The 19343-nt window shown below is 36.0% G+C and overlaps 1 protein-coding gene across 4 annotated transcripts in view; it reads right to left on the bottom strand.

Annotated features, from left to right (window-relative positions):
- ULK4 (unc-51 like kinase 4) overlaps positions 1–19343 on the bottom strand; it is a 636813-nt gene that overhangs the window by 399222 nt on the left and 218248 nt on the right. For all 4 annotated transcript variants that reach the window (XM_027872479.1, XM_027872481.1, XM_027872482.1 and 1 more), the window contains 2 exons: positions 5804–5855; positions 5562–5706 (listed from right to left, as the gene is read on the bottom strand). In XM_027872479.1, coding sequence (XP_027728280.1) covers positions 5562–5706; positions 5804–5855 — 197 coding nt within the window. The remainder of the gene's footprint in view (positions 1–5561; positions 5707–5803; positions 5856–19343) is intronic.

Raw genomic sequence — 19343 nt, 5'->3', positions numbered from 1 at the left:
GCAATTTCCTAGCTATGGCAATCTTGGTCAAAACACACTGTCCTTGCCCTGACTCTATCATTTTATGGCAACAGGCAACAGAAATCAACTCTGCTTCCATCCTTGCAGCAAATGGGTAGGAAAAAGTAATGAAAAACATGCTCTTTCTGCCTAAAGTAGCAATGAGCTGCACCAGTACTCTGCCAGAGAACTCAGGATCAGAGGGAACTGGAATAGGGTACCAGCATATGTAAGACTACACCAGGACAGAAGGAAAGGGAACTAGCAACCAGCTGAGGCCAGTGTTTTCCCCACAAGAAATCACTTTGGGCAGGGAGTAAGGCCAACAAAAAGTGAATTCCCCAAAGAGAGAGGAAGCTGAAACGATGTTGCAGGAGAGACTCTGCCATCAAAGAGAAAGGAGTCAGAAAGTGAGAAGTGTAAGAATATAAGGAAAAAGGAATGAAATTGCCAAAGACTTCAGAAGAAGGAAAATTTAATTAAAAACTTAGAGCGCCAGCACAACTCCATTAAAATAGAAAAAGACTATGGCCCCCAAAACATCTAAACAAGTTCAAATATCTCTAAATAAGATAAAGGAAATCAAACCAATAAGTGAAGAAGCAGAGAAGTTTGTAGAGTCCCAAGACAGCATGGAAGCATGCAGGATGTTCCTGAATAATTCACAAGAAAAGTAAGATTCTTGAAAGAAGTTAAAATGAAACAAACTGAAGCATTTAAGGCCTGCATAGCAGAGATAATTACAGAATAGAAAAAATTGAATCCATAGTAGTACATCTCTCCCAGGAAGAAAAAGAGACAACAATATAGTAATTGGTAACACAAACATACTGCAGTCAAGAATAACATGGAAGAACAGAAGCAAAAAGCAATGTTAAAAAGAGACCACACAATCTCTAGCCAAGCAAAATATATATATTTTTTTAATTTTTTTCCAATTACATATAAAAGCAAATTTTAACATTTTTTAAAATTTTGAGTCCCAAATTCTCTCGCTCTTTCACCCTTCCCCTCTCTCTTAAATGGCAAGCAATTTGATATAGGTTATACATGTGCAATAAATACATATTAAAATATAATATTACATATTTTCATATTAGTCATGTTGTGAAAAAAAATTAGTCACAGACCCCCTCCAAAAAAAACATGAAAAAAATAAAGTGAAAAATGATATGCTTCAATCTTCATTTCAGATTAGATCAGTTCTTTCTCTGGAGGTGAACAGCATTTTTCATCATGAGTCCTTTAGAATTGTCTTGGATTCTTGGATTGCTGAGTATCGCTAAGTCATTCATAGTTGATCATCGTACAATATCGCTGGTGCCGATGGTACTGTTTACAATGTTCTCCTGGTTCTGCTCACTTCACTTTGCATCAGTTTGTATAAGTTTTCCCAGATGTTTCTGAAAGCATACTTCTTATCATTTCTTATGCTACAATAATATTCCGTTACAAGCATATGCTCCAATTTGTTCAGCCTTTCCCCAATTGATGGGCATTCCCTTAATTTCCAATTCTTTGCCGCTACAAAAAGAGTTGATGTAAATATTTTTGTACTATTAAGTCCATTTCCTTTTTTTTAAAATCTCTTCAGGATACAGAGCTAGTAGTGATATTGACGGGTCAGGTCTGTACAGTTTTATAGCTCTTTGGGCAGAGTTCCAAATTTCTCTCTAAAATGGTTGGATCAGATCACAATTCCACCAAAAGTGCATTAGTGACCCAATTTTCCCATATCCTCTCCAACACTTATCATTTTCCTTTTCTGTCATATTAGCCAATCTGATAGGTGTGAGGTGGTACCTCAGAGTTGTTTTAATTTGCATTCCCCTAATCAACAGTGATTTAGAGCATTTTTTTTTTCACATGACTATAGATAGATTTCATTTCTTTGTTTGAAAACGGCCTATTCCTATCCTTTTGCCATTTGTCACTAAGGAATGACTAAAGCAAAATATATCAATCTCAAGACAAGATGCATAGAAACAACTTTACGGTCATAGATCTTTCAGAGGGACATGATAAGAAAAAAAAGCTGAACACTAAAATGCAAGAAATAATACAAGAAAACTGCCCAGAACTTCTAAATATAGAAAAAAAAACCACCAATCAAAATAATTTAGAGATTTCCCTGGGACCTGTAGAAGGAATTTCAAGACACATAATGGTCAAAGGACAATTTGGATGACAACACAGTCTGTAACTGACCAGGAGGAGTACCTTCAAATATAAAGGAAAGGAAATTTGAATAACGCAAGAACCACAAAAAAAAAACATGGAAGGGAATGGAAATGACATATTTTGAAAAGCAAAAGAGCTTAAGACAAAACCCAAACTTACACACCCTGCAAACTTGAGCCTAATCATCAATGAAAAAAGATAAGCAGTCAATAAAAGGCAGGTATTTGAATTATTCCTCCAATTGTCCAAAGGCAACATAGCCTCCTCTCCCCATCCTATTCAGTTTTAGGCAACATGCAAGAGGCTAATATTAAAAGAGTCCAAATGTGATGACTCCAAAATGAATGATGAAAAAAAAGTAAAATCATCATAGATCTTTTTATGTTTTATCAATTTGTTGTTCTTCCAGGCTCATCTGCCTTAAATGAGTCTCTTGTCAAGCTTTCTACATACTGATTTTTTCCTTCACTTACTTCTTACTGTTTTATGATGTAGTTCTACCCTCTTTGTTCATAAGATTTTACAAATTTATATTCTAAACCAGCCTTGCCCTTGGCTGCCAAATCTCTCCTCCAGGCAAGCACATTAAAGGTTTGCTGGCTGTGGCTTTTTTGTCTCCTGATTGTGATGCCTTATTTGCAGCAGTAAAACTTCTTTGGGAAATGGTGATAGTCTAAGTCATTGTCTGTTCTCTTATTCATTTCCCATTCTTTGGCATCAGCATTTTGTATAAATCATGCTAAAACTGTCGGTCACAACTATACATCATAGCTTCTCATTTTATTCTTTCTTCTAATACAATATTGGTTTTGAACTTTCCTGTAACAATTTGGTGTTCTCACTACACATATCTCCTTGAGATAATAACTCAACACAGTGGTGACAAGTCATTTCCTGACTCTTAAAATATAACCACTTTCATTTTTTGTGCTATTATTTGATTGCTTGATGGGTTCAATATCTCCTAACTTCCTTATTTTAAAAAAAAACTCTCAATCTATCTTATTTTGCCAATACTATTACTTTCCAATAAATAATTACATTTCCTTAAAAAAAAAACAGCTAAGGAAAACAATCTAACAATGATTGGCACATTTAACTTCCTGCTTCAATAATTTTATATTTCTTAATAGGAAAGAAGAAATGATGCTTAAACATAAGTCATCTAGAAACAATACTGGTGGTTGTATTCGATGTCCCGTGGGTCCAATTATTATCTCTATGCAGATGATGGATATTTTTGTTCCTAGAAATATTTTTCCTCTAAGTAGTACATTAGCTGCACTACATAAATTTTGATATGTTACTTATCACTTTTATCATTCTCTTCTACATAATTATTTATCATTTCTTTGATTTGGTCTTAACTGAGCCATTATTTAGTATATTGCTAGTTAATCTATATTTAGGTCTATATCTTTTGTTTATATCTATATTATCGGGTACTACTTTTATTGTGTTACAGTCCAAAAGTCCTGCCTATGACATATACCATTGTGGGACCTTGAGCAAGTCACTTATACTCTTAGTACTCTGGGTAACTCTCTAAGATTCTAAATTGTAAGGACATTGTCAATCTTCATTGGTAAATTTTCCTTATCTGGGATTTGCCTCTGCCAATGAAATCACAGAACTAGTCTCTATCATTCTAGTTCTAGTCTGTAAAAGAGGCACTAAATATAGGAGTAGCCCACAGGGCTCAGTGTAAGAAAGGCCCAGGGTCAAGCACTGTGTCTGAAACATACATCCTCATAGTTTGAGCTCTCAATGCTGAATTTTCAGGGGAGTTTTCCTTGTGATGAAGTCTTTCCCACGCCCTCTTTGTTGTTTCGTGTTCTTTTATTGTTTCTACCATGGAGCCAATGGAAAGTAATTCAGTTTAGACACAACATCTCCCTCATGCATCTTGTCATGCTATTTTCTTTTATTTTAAAATTAATTGATTTTTTATCACCAAATATCCACCTTCTCTCCCTTTGACTTTTTCCCTGCTCCAGCTGATAACCAAAGAAAAACAAAGCCCTTGCCACAAACTGGTAGAGTCAAGAAAACAAACTTCCACATCAGTCATATATGTACATACTTGTGTATGTGTAAATAGATAGATACAACTGTGTATATGCTGTATTTACACATTCATTCTGCACTCTACCAACTCCTTTATTGCCTCTCAAAGGAGGATTTGTGGGCCATGCTTCCATTTGGCTGAAATATCCTTTTATCTTCTGATTTCATTGAAAATGAGAACCTCAACCTGTCTATGGCTTAATTCCTCTAATAGTAGGTCTGCTTTTAGGTCAGTGAAGAAGGATCTCTCACTTTCAGTCCAACAACTAAATGTCTGAAGACAGCTTAGCAATTGTATGAATCTTAGCATCCTCTGTCTCGACTTCCATCACTCTACCACTGTTACTGTAGATGTGTACAGGGGCCACAAGACAGAGTTCCATTTTGCATTTTTATTTTATGAATTTTCATGGCCCTTGTGATGATGAGCCTCTCATTAGTTAGCTAATGAGCAAGTAAAATTGGTTTACTGCTGAGACTCTCACTTATAGACTCGCCAGCACAATGGAGCCTTCAGAGCTTACACACTGTTGACACAATCATCAAAAACCCAGGTGTACTTCCAGGTCATGTGGAGGCACCAGGGAACTTTGTGCTCCTTCACTGCTTTCTCCTAAACCATAATGAGTCTCATTTTCAAAGGTATTTCAAGTAGCTAGCCATAATCCTAGTACAGCTATTATAGAGATTTTCATTCTCAAAATTCTTTATTGGGCCTTCTAAAACCAGTTACATCTAATAGGACATTCAGTCACCTGTTCATACGTAGACTGATCATACACAGACTTCTTCTATTTTGGACAATAAAAGTACAGAAAGGACTAGTATTGGAGCCCATAGAAAATCTGTCTGGTCCTTAACGACAACCCTTAGCTAGACAAGGTTATTAATATATTTAGAGTTATTTTACCCCCCACTGCTGTAACACTTGTAGACAAGAGAGAGCTCAAAAACTACACCCTTTGGAAGGAAAGAGTCAAACCCCAGAGAGCTTCCCTGTGGACCAGTGAAGAGAAAAGGTCAGTCACCATCTTAATTTCCAACACTACGTTACAAAACATGGACAAAACAAGAGTACTAGGTCAATGTGACCTTAAGTGGTCATGACCCCATTTCTGGGCCTCTTTCATCACCTATGAAATAAAAAAGTAAGACCAGACATAGATTTCTGGTTACCTTCCAGCACTAACATACTGACATTCTGTTAATGTTATTGTTATTAGCCTTTCAGTTGCCCAGTTTGATTTAATCAAGAAGATATCTGAACAAGAATGTATTAGCCATCTCCAGCAGAGTAAGGTAGCGGGACTTACTGGGGAAGAAGTACGTCTCGAATCAGAGACAGAAGCTTGGTGTTGGAATTCAGGCTTTCCTCTTTCTCCTCCGCCACAACCTCACGGCTGACAAGCAATGACGTGGTTTCTGACAACAACCGCAAACTGAAGAGTCTCCATTCCACTTGAAAGAGAATACGTCAAAAACGTGACCACACTGACATCTAATCAATACAAAACGTGAGCTTCAGGAACATTTTGGTTGATGTGGTGCTACTTACCATTCTGACTTTGAACCAAAGAGACCAAGGGTGGGAGGATATAGTCCACAACCTGAAAGACAGCATTATAAAGAGTGGCTCAGATCATTCCAGTGAAAAAACGAAACCCCCCTAGACCATAATCTGCATTCACTCTACCCCAGACACTTCAGGAAAAGCGCCAGCCTGTCAAACAAATACTCCGAGATTCAGACTCTGTTTACATTCCCACTAGCCTAGTCAACTTAGTTTACTATGGGACACGTCACTCAGGGCACGGACGACGGCGGAAATAAAAATATTAATAGCACTAGCTAATATTTACTTAGCATAGTCAAGAAAGCTCACCACAAAGTTCACATTATCTACTTTCATCTCCCAACAGCTTTGGAGTTAGGTGTTATTTTCCCGATTTTATAAAACAACAACAACGACAACAACAGAGGCAGGAAGAGGTTAAGTGACTTGCTTGGCATCACATAAGCAAGCAAGTGGCTGAGGAGGCAAGACTCAAACTCAGGTCTTCCTGGCTCCAAGTAAGCACTCTATTATTCACCTGCATGATTTATACCAAGAACATTAGTTTTTTAATGAACATTCTGAGCCTTGAGATAAAATATTAAACAATGTAGGTTTACAGTTATGTTTCAGCTAACAAGGTGACTAATGGCCAGTCTGATCTGGAGGAAAGCACACGACCTACAGGTGGCTGAGCACATGAGAGAGAGAGAGCTGGGCAGGTCATCGGAAGACCTGGGTCTGAGCCCCATTTCCTTCGCTTACTATTGGCGTGACCTTGTGCCTCTATGCATTTCGTTTTTCCCTCTATAAAGTCAAAGAATTGAACTACATGGCCCAAAAGATTCCTTCCAGGCCTACCCCTGGGGTTCCAGTGTTTGAACAAGTGCCTCACAGAGCAAACCCTGTTTGCTCTGAGACAGTTAATGTGGGTTATTTTACAAACAGAATTCCAGACATCTTAAGGGCACCCTACAGCCTTATTCTGTCATTCTCCCAACACCACAACCAGAACATAATCAATTTTGATTGGGAATCTTCCCAGGAATAACTAAGAGTTCCCCAAAATGCTAAATAACTACACACTTAGCCTTTGAATCAATGCCACAGTGAAGTTTTAAAGAACGTCATCTACCAAGACGAGCTATTTTTGTGGCAATAAACCTGTAGTTCTAATTTAAATCAATGTTGATCCTAAGGCGTTGAGAAATTAAGATCACAGACCTGGAGAGGTCCAAACTGGACCCAGAAAGCACTTTAAATATCTGGATAAATGATGACGCAGACTCTGCTTGAAAAATTCTACTGAGGGGAAATCTACCACCTTTTTACAGTCTTATAGATAACTCAATTACACTGAATATCATCTATCTCATCAGAATTACTACAGATACTGTTCTTGGACTGGTTAACTTGGCAAGCTGAAGCACTGTGATAATAAGGACATTGTATGACAGGATACTATTGTGCCATAAGAAATGACAAGCAGGGTGGTTTCAGAAAAACCTGGGAAGATGTATATGAACTGATGATACAAGTGAAGCAAACAGAACCAGGGAAACAATCTACACAGTTACGAGCAATATTGTGAAGATAATCACTTGTGAAAGACTAACTCAGATCAATACAATGATCCACATCATTCCAAAAGAGTCATGATAGAAAATGCTATCCATATTCACACAGAGAACTGGTAGTCTCACAGTGCACAATGAAACATATTTTTCCCTTTTTTAATTTTCCTCACTTTTTTTTTCAGAACATGACTAATGTGGAAATATGTTTTGCACGACTTCATATGAATAACCAGTATCATATTTTCTGCCTTCTCATGAGTGGGGGAGGGGGCAGAGGGAGGGGGAGAACTCGGATCTAGAAATAAATATTAAATTAAATATTATAAAAAATGAGGACATTGTTATAAGTCCCTTCTCGGGAAAAAAAAGAAAAAAATCTAGCTTCTGTTTCAGTATTAATGATATCATCCCTAAACTCAACCAAATGTTTTACAAATGAGTGCCATAGTAAAAACCAAGAGTGCTTGAAATGATATGGACAGTAGAACACATTTGTTACACTTACCAGTTAAAGAACTCAGAATGACACACAGACCTACCTAAAGGTGGTTAGGGACGCATTTAGATGTGAAGAATGGTGTCTTACTAGCTGTGTGACCTTGAGCAAGGGACTGACCTCTTTAATCCTATTTCCTGATCTGTAAAATGGGGACAATAACATCCCTGCTGTGAACCTTCTCAGCTTGCTATGAGGACCGAACAAGAAGAACAATCGTGACGACGAGCAGCCTTCAGATAATGTCATTTCAGGGTAAACAGAAGGAACGAGAGACGTTTAGCCTAGACGAGAGCAAAGATTTAGTGGAGAACGAGGAGAACGTCGTGGGCCAGGCCTAAACTAGGAGAGTCCACTAAGTCTGAAAAGATTGAGAAGTTCAATTTTTTCTTAATGTAAAAGCATGAAAAAAAGTGTCATTTACAACAATTTTGAAAAATTAGAGACTGAGATATTCAATAACTCCTTTTCAAACAGTTGTGAAAGAGCTTAGTACAATGAAAATAAATATATAGTTGATGAGGAAAGCAAAATTAGGAAGGATCAAGGTATAGAATACTTAGAAACTTAAATGTGCTTAAATCAGAAGGAAGTGCTATAATACTCCCACAAATACCAAAGGAATAATAAGCAACTATATGGGAATATTAATAATTATCATAAATCTCAGAGAAGACAGAGAAAAATGGGAGAGGGTAAATATACACTCTATTTTTGGTAAGATAAAAAAACTTGAATATAAGCAAATGTAAATCAGTAATGTCACGTTTTCATCTCTGCAGATCTATGTTAGTGAATCTATGAGATGAATTTATGAGAAGAAAATTTATACCTCTCTTAAAAGAACACTTCATTGAAAATATTTCAGGCAAAGTCCTTTACACTATCAAATAATAATTAATTTGCAAGGACAACTTGCTTTCTAAAATACTTTGGCAACTAAGCTGCTCCTAAACTTGGATCAGAAGCAAGAATACACCACTGAATATAAGATAGATATTTTTGTCGTTCCGTCATTTCAGTCCTGTCTGACTCTTCATGACCCCATTTGGGGTTTTCTTGGCAGAGATATTGGAGTAGTTTGCCATTTCTTTCTCCAGTTTACTTTACAGATAAGGAAACTGAGGCAGACAGGTTGAAGTGACTTGCCCAGAGTCACACAGCTACTAAATGTCTGAGGCCAGATTTGAACTCAGCCTCTTACCCAGATGATTAGAGTTAGCCTCCTAACTGGTGTTCCTGCCTTCATTCTTTTCCCTCTTCAAATCATCCTGCAGAAAACTGTCATACAGCTAAAGCACTGATGACCATGTCTTCCTACTCTTCAAAAATTGTCAATGACTCCTTATTCCCTCTACGATAAAACAGAAAATCCTTGGCCTGGCTTTTAAGGCCCTATGTAGGCATTCCACAGAGATATTATGGGTTTGGTACCAGATCACTACAATAAAGCAAGTCGCATGAATTCCTTTGGTTTTCCAGTGCATGTAAAAGTTATGTTTACACTATGCTGTAGTTGTTAAGTGTGCAAAAGCATTATGTTTTGGTAGCCGGGCAGCAAGTCACTTAACCTTGTTTGCCTCAGTTTCTTCATCTGTAAAATGAGCTGGAGAAGGAAATGGCAAATCACTTCAATATCTTAGCCAAGAAATCCCCAAATAGGGTCAACAAAGAGTTGGACACAACTGAAAAACCCTGAATAGTGCATATCATGTCTAAAAAAAAAACGTATGTACCTTAATTAAAAAATATTTTATTGGAGGATTCTGGGAAGATGGTTGAATAAGGCAGGAAATTACCTGGTTCTCCTAAAGCCCCCCACAAACAATATAAAGATTGCCTCAGAGTGAAATTTGAGAGGCAGAAATAACTTAAAGTAGGAGTAAAACAGTTGTCCTCCTAAGAGACCTGGAGAACAGACTGAAAAGAGATAGTACAAGAATTGTTGGACTGCCTAAAAGTTATGATCAAAAAAGGAGTCTAGACACCATACTTCAAGATATTATCAAGGAAAATTGCCCCAGAGTTTTAGAACAAGAGGGTAAAATAGAAATAGAAAAACTCCACTGCTCACCTACTGAAAGAGATCCCATGATGAAAATTCACAAGAACAACATAGCTAAGTTTTCTCACTGGTACATGGTACCTTTACAAAAACTGATATATATTAGGGCATAAAAATATTATAGTCAAATGCAGAAAAGCAGAAATATTAAGATAAAAACTAGATTTAACAAGGGACCATGGAAACAATGATTAAAAATTAATTGGAGATTAAGTAACCTAATCTTAAAGAATGAGTGAGTTAAAGAACAAGTTATAGAAACAATAAATAATTTTATTAAAGAGAATAATAATAATCAAACAATATATTAAAACCTATGGGATGCAGCAAAACCAACTAATCAGAGGAAAATTTATATCTCTAAATGCTCAGATGAAAAAAAATAGAGAAAGAACAGACCAATGGCTATGCAATTAAAAAAACCAGAAAAAGAACATATTAAAAACCCTCAATTAAACGCCAAATTGGAAATCCTAAAAATTAAATTAATTTTTAATTATTTTTTAAATTTAATTTTTAAATTAAATTAAATTTCAATTAATAAACTTGAATGTAAGGAAACCATTGAATTAATAAATAAAATTAGATATTGGTTTTATGAAAAAATCAATAAAATAGATTAAACCATCGGTTTATATGATCAAAAGAGAGAAGAAAACCAAAATATTAGTATCAAAAATGGAAACGGTGAACATATATCACTAATGAAGATGAAATCAAAGCAATTATTAGGAGTCATTTTGCCCAATTATATGCCAATAAATTTAACAATTTAAGTGAAATGGAGGAGTATTTATAAAAATGTAAACTTCCTAGATTAACAGAAAAGGAAATAGAACATCTAAATAAACCTATTTTAGAAAAAGAAATCAAACAGGCGATGAATGAGCTTCCTAAGAAAAAAAAAAGTACCAGGAGTAGATGGATTTACAAGTGGATTCCACCACATATTTAAAGATCAACTAATTCCAATATTAAATAATTATTTGGAATAATAGGCAAAGAAGGAGTCCCACCAAACTTTTTTATGAAACCAATATGGTGCTGATACCTAAACCAGGAAGAGCAGAAACAGAGAAAGAAAATTATAGACCAATTTCATTAATGAATATAGATGCAAAAATTCTAAATAAAATATTAGCCAGATTACAACAATATATCACAAAGATTATACGTGGTGACCCAGAAGGATTTATACCAAGAATGCAGGGATGGTTTAACATAAGAAAAGCTATTAGCATAACTGATTATATCAATAACAAAAGTAACAAAAATCATATGATTATATCAATAGTGCAGAAAAAGCTTTTGACAAAATATAATACACATTCCCACTCACAAGTATAGGTATAAATAGATTTTTCCTTAAAATGAAAAGAAGCATCTACCTAAAACCATCAGCAAGCACTATTTGTAACGGGGATAAGCTAGACAGAAGCCTTCCTAATAAGATGAGGAGTAAAACAAGGATGCCCATTATCACCAATATTATTCAATATTATATTAGAAATGCTAGCAATAGCAATAAGAGAAGAAAAATAAATGGAAGGAATCAATTGGCAATGAGGTTATAAAACTATCTCTCTGGAGAGGATATGATAATATATTTGGAAAATCCTAAAGATTCAACTAAAAAGGTAGTTGAAAGAATTAATCATTTTAACAAAGTAACAGAATATAAAATAACCCCACATAAATCATCAGCATTTCTATATATTACTGACAAAACCCTGCAAGAAGAGATAGTAAGAAATATCCCATTTAAAATACCATAGACTATATAAAATACCTGGGAGTATACCTGCCAAGACAAAGCTAGCAACTATACAAATATAATTATAAAACACTTTTACACAACAAACACAAATAAAGCTAGATTTAAATAACTGGAGAAATATTCATTATTCGTGGGATGGCAGAGCCAATATATTAATAATAATGACAATTCCACTTAAACTAATCTATTTATTCAATGTCATCCCAATTAAACTACCAAAAATTATTTTACTGAGATAGAAAAAATAATAGTAATTCATTTGGAAGAACAAAATGTCAAGAATATCAAAAGAAGAATTGAAAAAATGTAAAGGAAGGAAGTTTAGCAGTACCCGATCTTAAACTGTATTATAAGGTACTAATTATCAAAACTATCTAGTACTGGCTAAGGAATAGAAAAGTGGATTAGTGGGACAGAGTTGACATACAATACACAGTAGTAAATGATTATAGTAACCTTGTGTTGGACAAATGTAAAGATTTAAGCTTTTGGGATAAGAATTCATTATTTGGTAAAAAATTATTGGGAAAACTAAAAAGCAGTCTGGCAGAAATTGGGAACAGATCAATATCTTACAACATTTACCAAGATAGGCTCAAAGGGCATACATGACATATATATAAAGGGAGATATAAGAAAACTAGAAGAACATGAAACACATTACCTATCAGATTTATGGATAGGAAAAGGATTTTAAGAATAAACAAAAGGTAGAGAGCACTGTGAGATGTAGAATAGATAATTCTGATTACATTAAATTAAAAAGGTTTTATACAAATAAAACTAACGTAGCCAAGATTAGAAGGAAAGAGTTATTCCTCAACTGATAAACGCTCAAAGGATCTAAACAGGTAGTGTTTTGATGAAGAAAAAAAAACTACATGTAAACATATAAAAAATGCTCTAAATCATTATTGATTAGGGAAATAAAATTAAAACAACATTGAGATGTCATGCCTATCAAATTGGCTAAAATGATAGAAGGTGAAAATGACAAATGTTGGAGGGGATGTTGAAAAATTGGGACATTAACACACTGTTGGTGGAACTGTGAACTGAGCCAACTATTTTGGAGAACAATCTGGAATTATGCCCAAAGAGTTATAAAACTACGAGTACCCTTTGAATCAGCAATACCACTATTAGGTCTGTTTCCCAAGGTGAACAGGGAAAAAGGAAAAGAACCTTTTTATTCTAAAATATTTATAGCAGCTCTCTTTGTGGTGACAAAGAACTGGAAATTGAGGGAACACCCATCAATTGGGGAATGGCTGAACAAGTTGTGATATATGACTGTGAGGGAATATTATTACTGTGCTGTAAGAAATTATTAGCCGGTTGATTTTTATAAAAACATGGAAAGACTTGCATGAGATAATGAAAAGTGAAGTGAGAAGAACCAACATAATGTTGTATACAGTAACAGTAACATTGTTCAAAGCATAATTATGAACAACCCAGTTATTCTGAGCACTATAAATACTCAAATCAACTATAAAGGACCTATGAAGAAAGATGCTACCCACCTCTAGAGAAAGAACTGAGGAACAGAAGTACACATAACATGGCTTTACTTTTATTTATAAATTCGTGTTGAATGGTGGCCTTTTCTAGTCGGGGTGGGGAAGAAGACAATTCAGAATTTAAAATGTAATAAAAAATTAAATTAAAAAAGCTTTACTGCTAAAAAAATAAAAACATTAACCACCATCTGAGCCTTAAGTGAAAGTTGTAATCTTTTGGTTGGTGGAAGGTCTTGCCTTGATGTTGACGGCTACTTACTGATCAGGGTGGCGGTTGCTGAAGTTTGGGATGGTTGCGGGAATTTGTTAAAATATGACAACAATGAAATTTGTGCCATAGATACTCTTCCTTTCACTTGAACACTGAGAGGCCATTGTAGAGTTATTAATTGGCCTAATTTCAATATGGTTGTGCCTCAGGGAATAGAGATGTCCAAGGAGAGGGAGAGAGATGGGGAACAGCCAACCGGAGAGTAGTCAGAACACGTGTAACATTTATCGGTTAATTTTGCCATCTTATATGGGCATGGTTCATGACACACCAGAACAATTATAATTAAAATATCAAAGATCAATGATCACAGATCACCATAACAGATATAATAATAATAATGAAAAAGTCTGAAGTATTGCAAGAATTGCTAATATGTGACAAAGATACAAGATGTGAGCACATGCTGTTGGAAAAATGGCACCAATAGATCTGTTCAATGCAGGATTGCCACAAAGTTTCAATTAAAAAAAAGAAAGAAAAACAAAAGAAACCTACAATATCTGCAAAGCACAATAAAGCAAAGGGCAATAAAGCAAGGCATGCCTGTATAATCTGCCTCTCTCCTAATTTTCCAGTCATTTCCTATTTCTCCCTTTTACATTCTCCAGTTCTCACCCACCAAACTAGATCTTTCCTATACATCACATCACATCTTCTATTCCCTTGCCTTCACCCACAATGGTCCCTCCCTATCTGGAATGCATCCTCCTCCTTACCTCTACTTCTCAGAATCCCTAGCTTCCTTCAAAGCACTGCTGATGTAACACTTCTCACATTAGGTCTTAGTGTGCTCATTCTCTCTCTCTCTCTCTCTCTCTCTCTCTCTCTCTCTCTCTCTCTCTCCCTCTCTCTCTCTCTCTCTCTCTCTCTCTCCCTTTCTCTCTTCTTTTCCCTCTCTCCCTCTTCTCTCTTCTTCCCCCCTTTTCCTCCTTTCTCTCTTCTCTCCCCCTGCTCTCTCTCTTTCTCTCTTCTCCTCCCTTTCTCTCTCTCCCTCCCTCCCTCTCTTCATAATTTTGAATATATTCTGTATTTATTAATCTGTGTGTGTTACAGCTCCCCAGCAGACCACAAACTCCCCGAGGGCAGAGATGATTTTGTTGTAATTTTGCATCCCCAGCATCTAAAACAGTGCCTGGCCTATAGTAGGCATTTAGCATCATTTGTGGAATTGAAATGAATGACAGTAATTTAACATTCTATGCATAAGTACCTAGTTTCTTCAGTCTACTTAAGCTTATTGCCATGATATAGACCATTACTTTGACAATGCTGAGTATGAAGACAGCTGAGAAAAGTCTGCAGGCTAACAAGAGGTTTGATAGGATGGAAGCTTGCTTCTTGACTATTATAAGCATTTATGCTACGTATGTCTTTTGCTAATTATATATCCTCATCGAAAGAGATAAGAGCAAGTTAGTAATCTACCTCTTCTGGAGTCTAAGAATATACAGTGTAATTCCTCTACAATGCTGACTGACAAGAGGAAAAGGACTAATTATCACCTTAAAAGTGAATCATTTTCAATGAGGCTTTCATGTAGTCAACTGTAATGTTTCACAGGACATGATCTGACTTAAGGTATATCTGACTCTGCCATCATACATTATAGAATAAAATTATCCTAATAATTATATATTATTGTGTATACACAATAATATATAAAATATAATAACATTATATGATAAACATGTTTCTACTTTCATAGCTTTGAGAGTAACCAGTAACTTTACTGAAAAAATCATAATGAAATAAGTAAAGAATGAGTAGGAATGGGGCTGAAAAGCCCTCCAGACTCCACTATTTCCAGTTCATCATTATGTTAAGGAGTCACTAATTTGGAAGAGCCTGATGCTATGTGGCATGAAGAAAGAGGGAAGGCTTTTGATGGCATCCTATCAACATGGCTCTGCCCACCAACTAAGTTTACTTTGTAAAGAATAGGAGGCATATGCAACCCATTGAGAAAGTGTTCCAAGGATATACTTTGGGAATATAGAGTTGCATGATTCACTCTTCAGTGCTTTGCCCTTACAAATCTTTCACAGAATTTATGATTAATACACATTCTATTAAGATAGAATTCCACTGTGACCCTTATGAATCTTCTATGCACATGCACTGATGAGTTCTTTGTTCCATAAAACACCCTCATTCATTGGCCATATCTCGGTTGGTTTAGTAATATACCAACATAAATCAATCCCAAGGGACTTTAATCTCAAATACAAAAATGGCTGTGGTTTCCCAAATAAAAGGGCCAAACAAAATGAAAAGTTCAGCGCTTGGTTCATTCAAGGACATGTCCTAAAAATGATTCATCTTGAACTCTGTATTTAAAGAGTCTGAAATAACAGTAATTTTCTGTTATTTCATTCAAACCTTGGCCTCTGGAAATAAATGTAAATCTTACAGCTAAGGTGCAACCAATGTTGGATTTGGCTTGCTGCTACTGTACATTACCTGTAACTAATATAATAAGAATGATTAGCTGAGGGATGCTAACAACAGCTTTGGTCATACAATACAGGACAGATAGTAGGGAATGACTTCGAAACTCATTTGCATTCATTTAATCTGTCAGATATGAATTAAATCCACAAATGAAATGTCTCCAAACCTTAATGAATTTGTTCTTGTGCAAAATCTTTTTATAACCCAAAACATAAGATGACAGGGTCTAAAGAACATTATAGAAAAAAAAACAACAACTTTGAAAGACTTTAGAACTTTGATTAATACAATGATAAACCACAAGAGCAGAGGAATGAAGAGACATATCACCCACCTCCTGCCAGAGAGACCTTAAATGGCCTTAAAATGCAGAGTGAGACATACATTTTGGGAAGCTGCTTTGCTGGACTATATATAGTTGTTATGAGGGTTTTCTTTTTCTTTCTTTTCTTTAATTTGTTTAATGGAAGGGTCAGCAGAAGGGCAAGATAACATCGGTTTGTCTTTTTTAAAGATGACAGAGTCTAGTAGTGGAAGGAATCTTAGGGGTCAACCACTCCAATCTCCCAGTTTACAAATGAGGGAAATGAGGTTCAAAGGATGATACATATTAATTTTAAATACTTGTTTTTGAATTTAAGAATCATGGAAGCTCAGAAGCTTTAAAATAACAATTTGAGCAAATTCAAATTTTCTTCTTCAAAAAGCTCATGTCTTACAGAAAATTTTAAAAATATCTTAAATTTGGAAACAAGAAAACTCTGTTTTAAAAGCTTATGTATTTTTTTATTTAGTTAGTTAACCATAGCTAAACTGACTCACTTTAAAATGGAGGTTTTATTTCCAAAGCATTCAATGACTTCTACAAATCACATGCCTGAAAATTCATCATTTCTATCTCCATTTCAGTAGATGTACACTACCCTGAATATTTACAAACTCAACAATTAACCTGGTAATAATATAAGGTTCAATTCTAAACTCCTCAGTATAATTTACTGACAATAATCTGCAATGAGGTCTCATAGCACCAAATACTAGAACTGCATTAACTTTCCTAACGATATAAGTCCATTATTAACATAATATGCCAGCCACAGACATCTACAATTTTGGCCTGAAAGGGTATTAAATAAAACAAGTTATATTACTTAACTATGATAGAATCAAGCTTCTCCTAGGGAAACAAAACACCATACACTCTCCTTCATGCTTCTCATGGACAGAGAGATCATACACTGGCTAATGTGTTTACAAAGAATGGAAACAGGGCAAAAATATCTCTTTTGAGATGTTTTACTTAAGTAAACTCCAGGCCTCAGTTTCCTCATTTGTCAAATAAGAGAGTTAGACTAGATAAATTCAAAAGTCTCTTACAGACTTAAATCCTACATGGTCTAAAATAGTGGGGGCACTGTTGAGTGCTTAAAGTTTTTGAAATCTAGACTCATCCTAGAATTAGTTCACATCACTGTCCTGGCCGTCACATAAGCTAAAAGGGCATCAGTGAAGTGAAAATTTTTCAGGAAAGAAAAACAACCAGGTCACTCCATGTTATCAACAAGGTAATTCCACTGATTTGACATGCAGGGTCATTCAGGTGGAAATCAGCAGCCCCTCTGACATGTGTGAAGCTATTAGAAAAAGCATTCCTTAGCTTAAGGACTCCAAGGGCTCTAGCTTCCTGCTGGACCCTAAAGGCTATGTGGAAAAGAACACTCTAACTCCAAATGGCCCAGCCTTCTCACTTACCAAGGATTTTATATTTTTGGATTCCAAAGGAGCAAAAGTCCCAAAGTGGCCACGTGAGGTAACTAGATGGTACGGTGGACAGATTTTTGAACATGGTAAAGGACAGACTTCAGTTCAAATTCTGGCTTAGACACTTATTAGCTGTGTGACTCTGGGCAAATCACTTAACCTTCTACAGCCTCAATTTCTTCATTCGTAAAATGAGGATAATAGTAGGATCTACCTCACAGAGTTATGAGGATGAAATGAAATAACATGTGCAGGATGCTTTATAAACCTTTACAGAGTTTTATATAAATGCTAATGCCGCTACTGCTGCTGTTGCTGCTGATGGCCTAAGGACTTAGAAAACTGCCATGCTTCTTAGATTTGAAGATGACACACAGCTGAGAGGGACAGCTAAGGCCATGGTTGTCTTCGTCCTTCCTTTTCAAAGAGGACCAATGACACCATGGGCTGCCTGGCCAGTGAACTGGATTGAAGTGAGGCAGAGCTGCACAAAGCCATCAGCCTCACTCTTGCTAAATCTAATAAGATGAAATCTATTAGGGATAAATGTAAAATCTTAGACTTGTGTTCAAAAAGTCAATTTCTTAAGTCCAAGGTGAGAGACCTGTCACTAGACGGCAGTTCATTTGAAAAGGATCTGAGATTTTAGTTCATTACTGGCAGGCCATAAGGATCAATAGTGTAGTATAAAACAAACAAATAAAAAAATGTCATCTTGAACAAAACTCAGAGAGGAACAATAATTTCAAATTCAACAAGTCTGGCATGGAACATGTCATATTTCCCCTCAAGCTCACCTCTATTCTTATGAAGCACATAAGGGTGCTTAACAAATGTGTGTTGACTGACTGATGTCACCCAACCACCCCCTTCTCAGAAATTTTTGGCATCTCCTTATTGCTCCTATTTCCACATACAAAATTCTCCCCTGATAACCTGGTCCCCATCTCCCCTTCCAATCTTATTTCCCATTATTATCTCTCTTCACAGACTCTCTCCTGCTAGCCGCTCCCTGGACACAACATGTCATATACCACTTTCACTGTGCAAATGGTCCCCTCTCCACCACAGAATCCCCAACTTCCTTTAAAGCATGGCTCTTGTGCTGATCTCTCACATGAGGCCTTACCTAGTTTCTCCACTTATGAGCAGGCCATCCCACTAGAAATTACCTTGTATTATCTTAGATATTTTATATTTCCTTACTGTTGTCCCCACTGTATTCTTTCTGGTAAACTGTTGGCCCCTTGAGGGCTGAGGCTGCTTTGTTTTCCCATCTGCACAGTCCAACACAGAGGTTCTCAGCCTTTTGTGAGCCAAGGACCCCTCTGGAGGTCTAGTGAAGCCTATGGATTCCTCATCAGAACCAAAGTAACTAAAGAAAACGCTAAATTTCAGTTAGAGGTTTGGGGGGAGGGAGATGTTATTTTTTTCTTCTCATACAAATTCATAGAGCCCCTGAAAGCTATCCAAGAACCCCTGGTGGTTCTATGCACCTCACATTAAGAATATCTGGCCTAGCAAAGTCCACAGAGTAGGCACTTGATAAATGATTACTGAAATGGACTGAATGGTATTCAGGAGTAGTTTCATTATACTTTGTGTTCACAATACAGGAC

Source organism: Vombatus ursinus, unplaced genomic scaffold (genome assembly GCF_900497805.2).
Source record: "Vombatus ursinus unplaced genomic scaffold, bare-nosed wombat genome assembly UNPS02014799.1, whole genome shotgun sequence".
In the NCBI taxonomy this organism is placed as follows: Eukaryota; Metazoa; Chordata; class Mammalia; order Diprotodontia; family Vombatidae; genus Vombatus; species Vombatus ursinus.
This window is presented reverse-complemented; position numbering and strand designations above follow the sequence as displayed.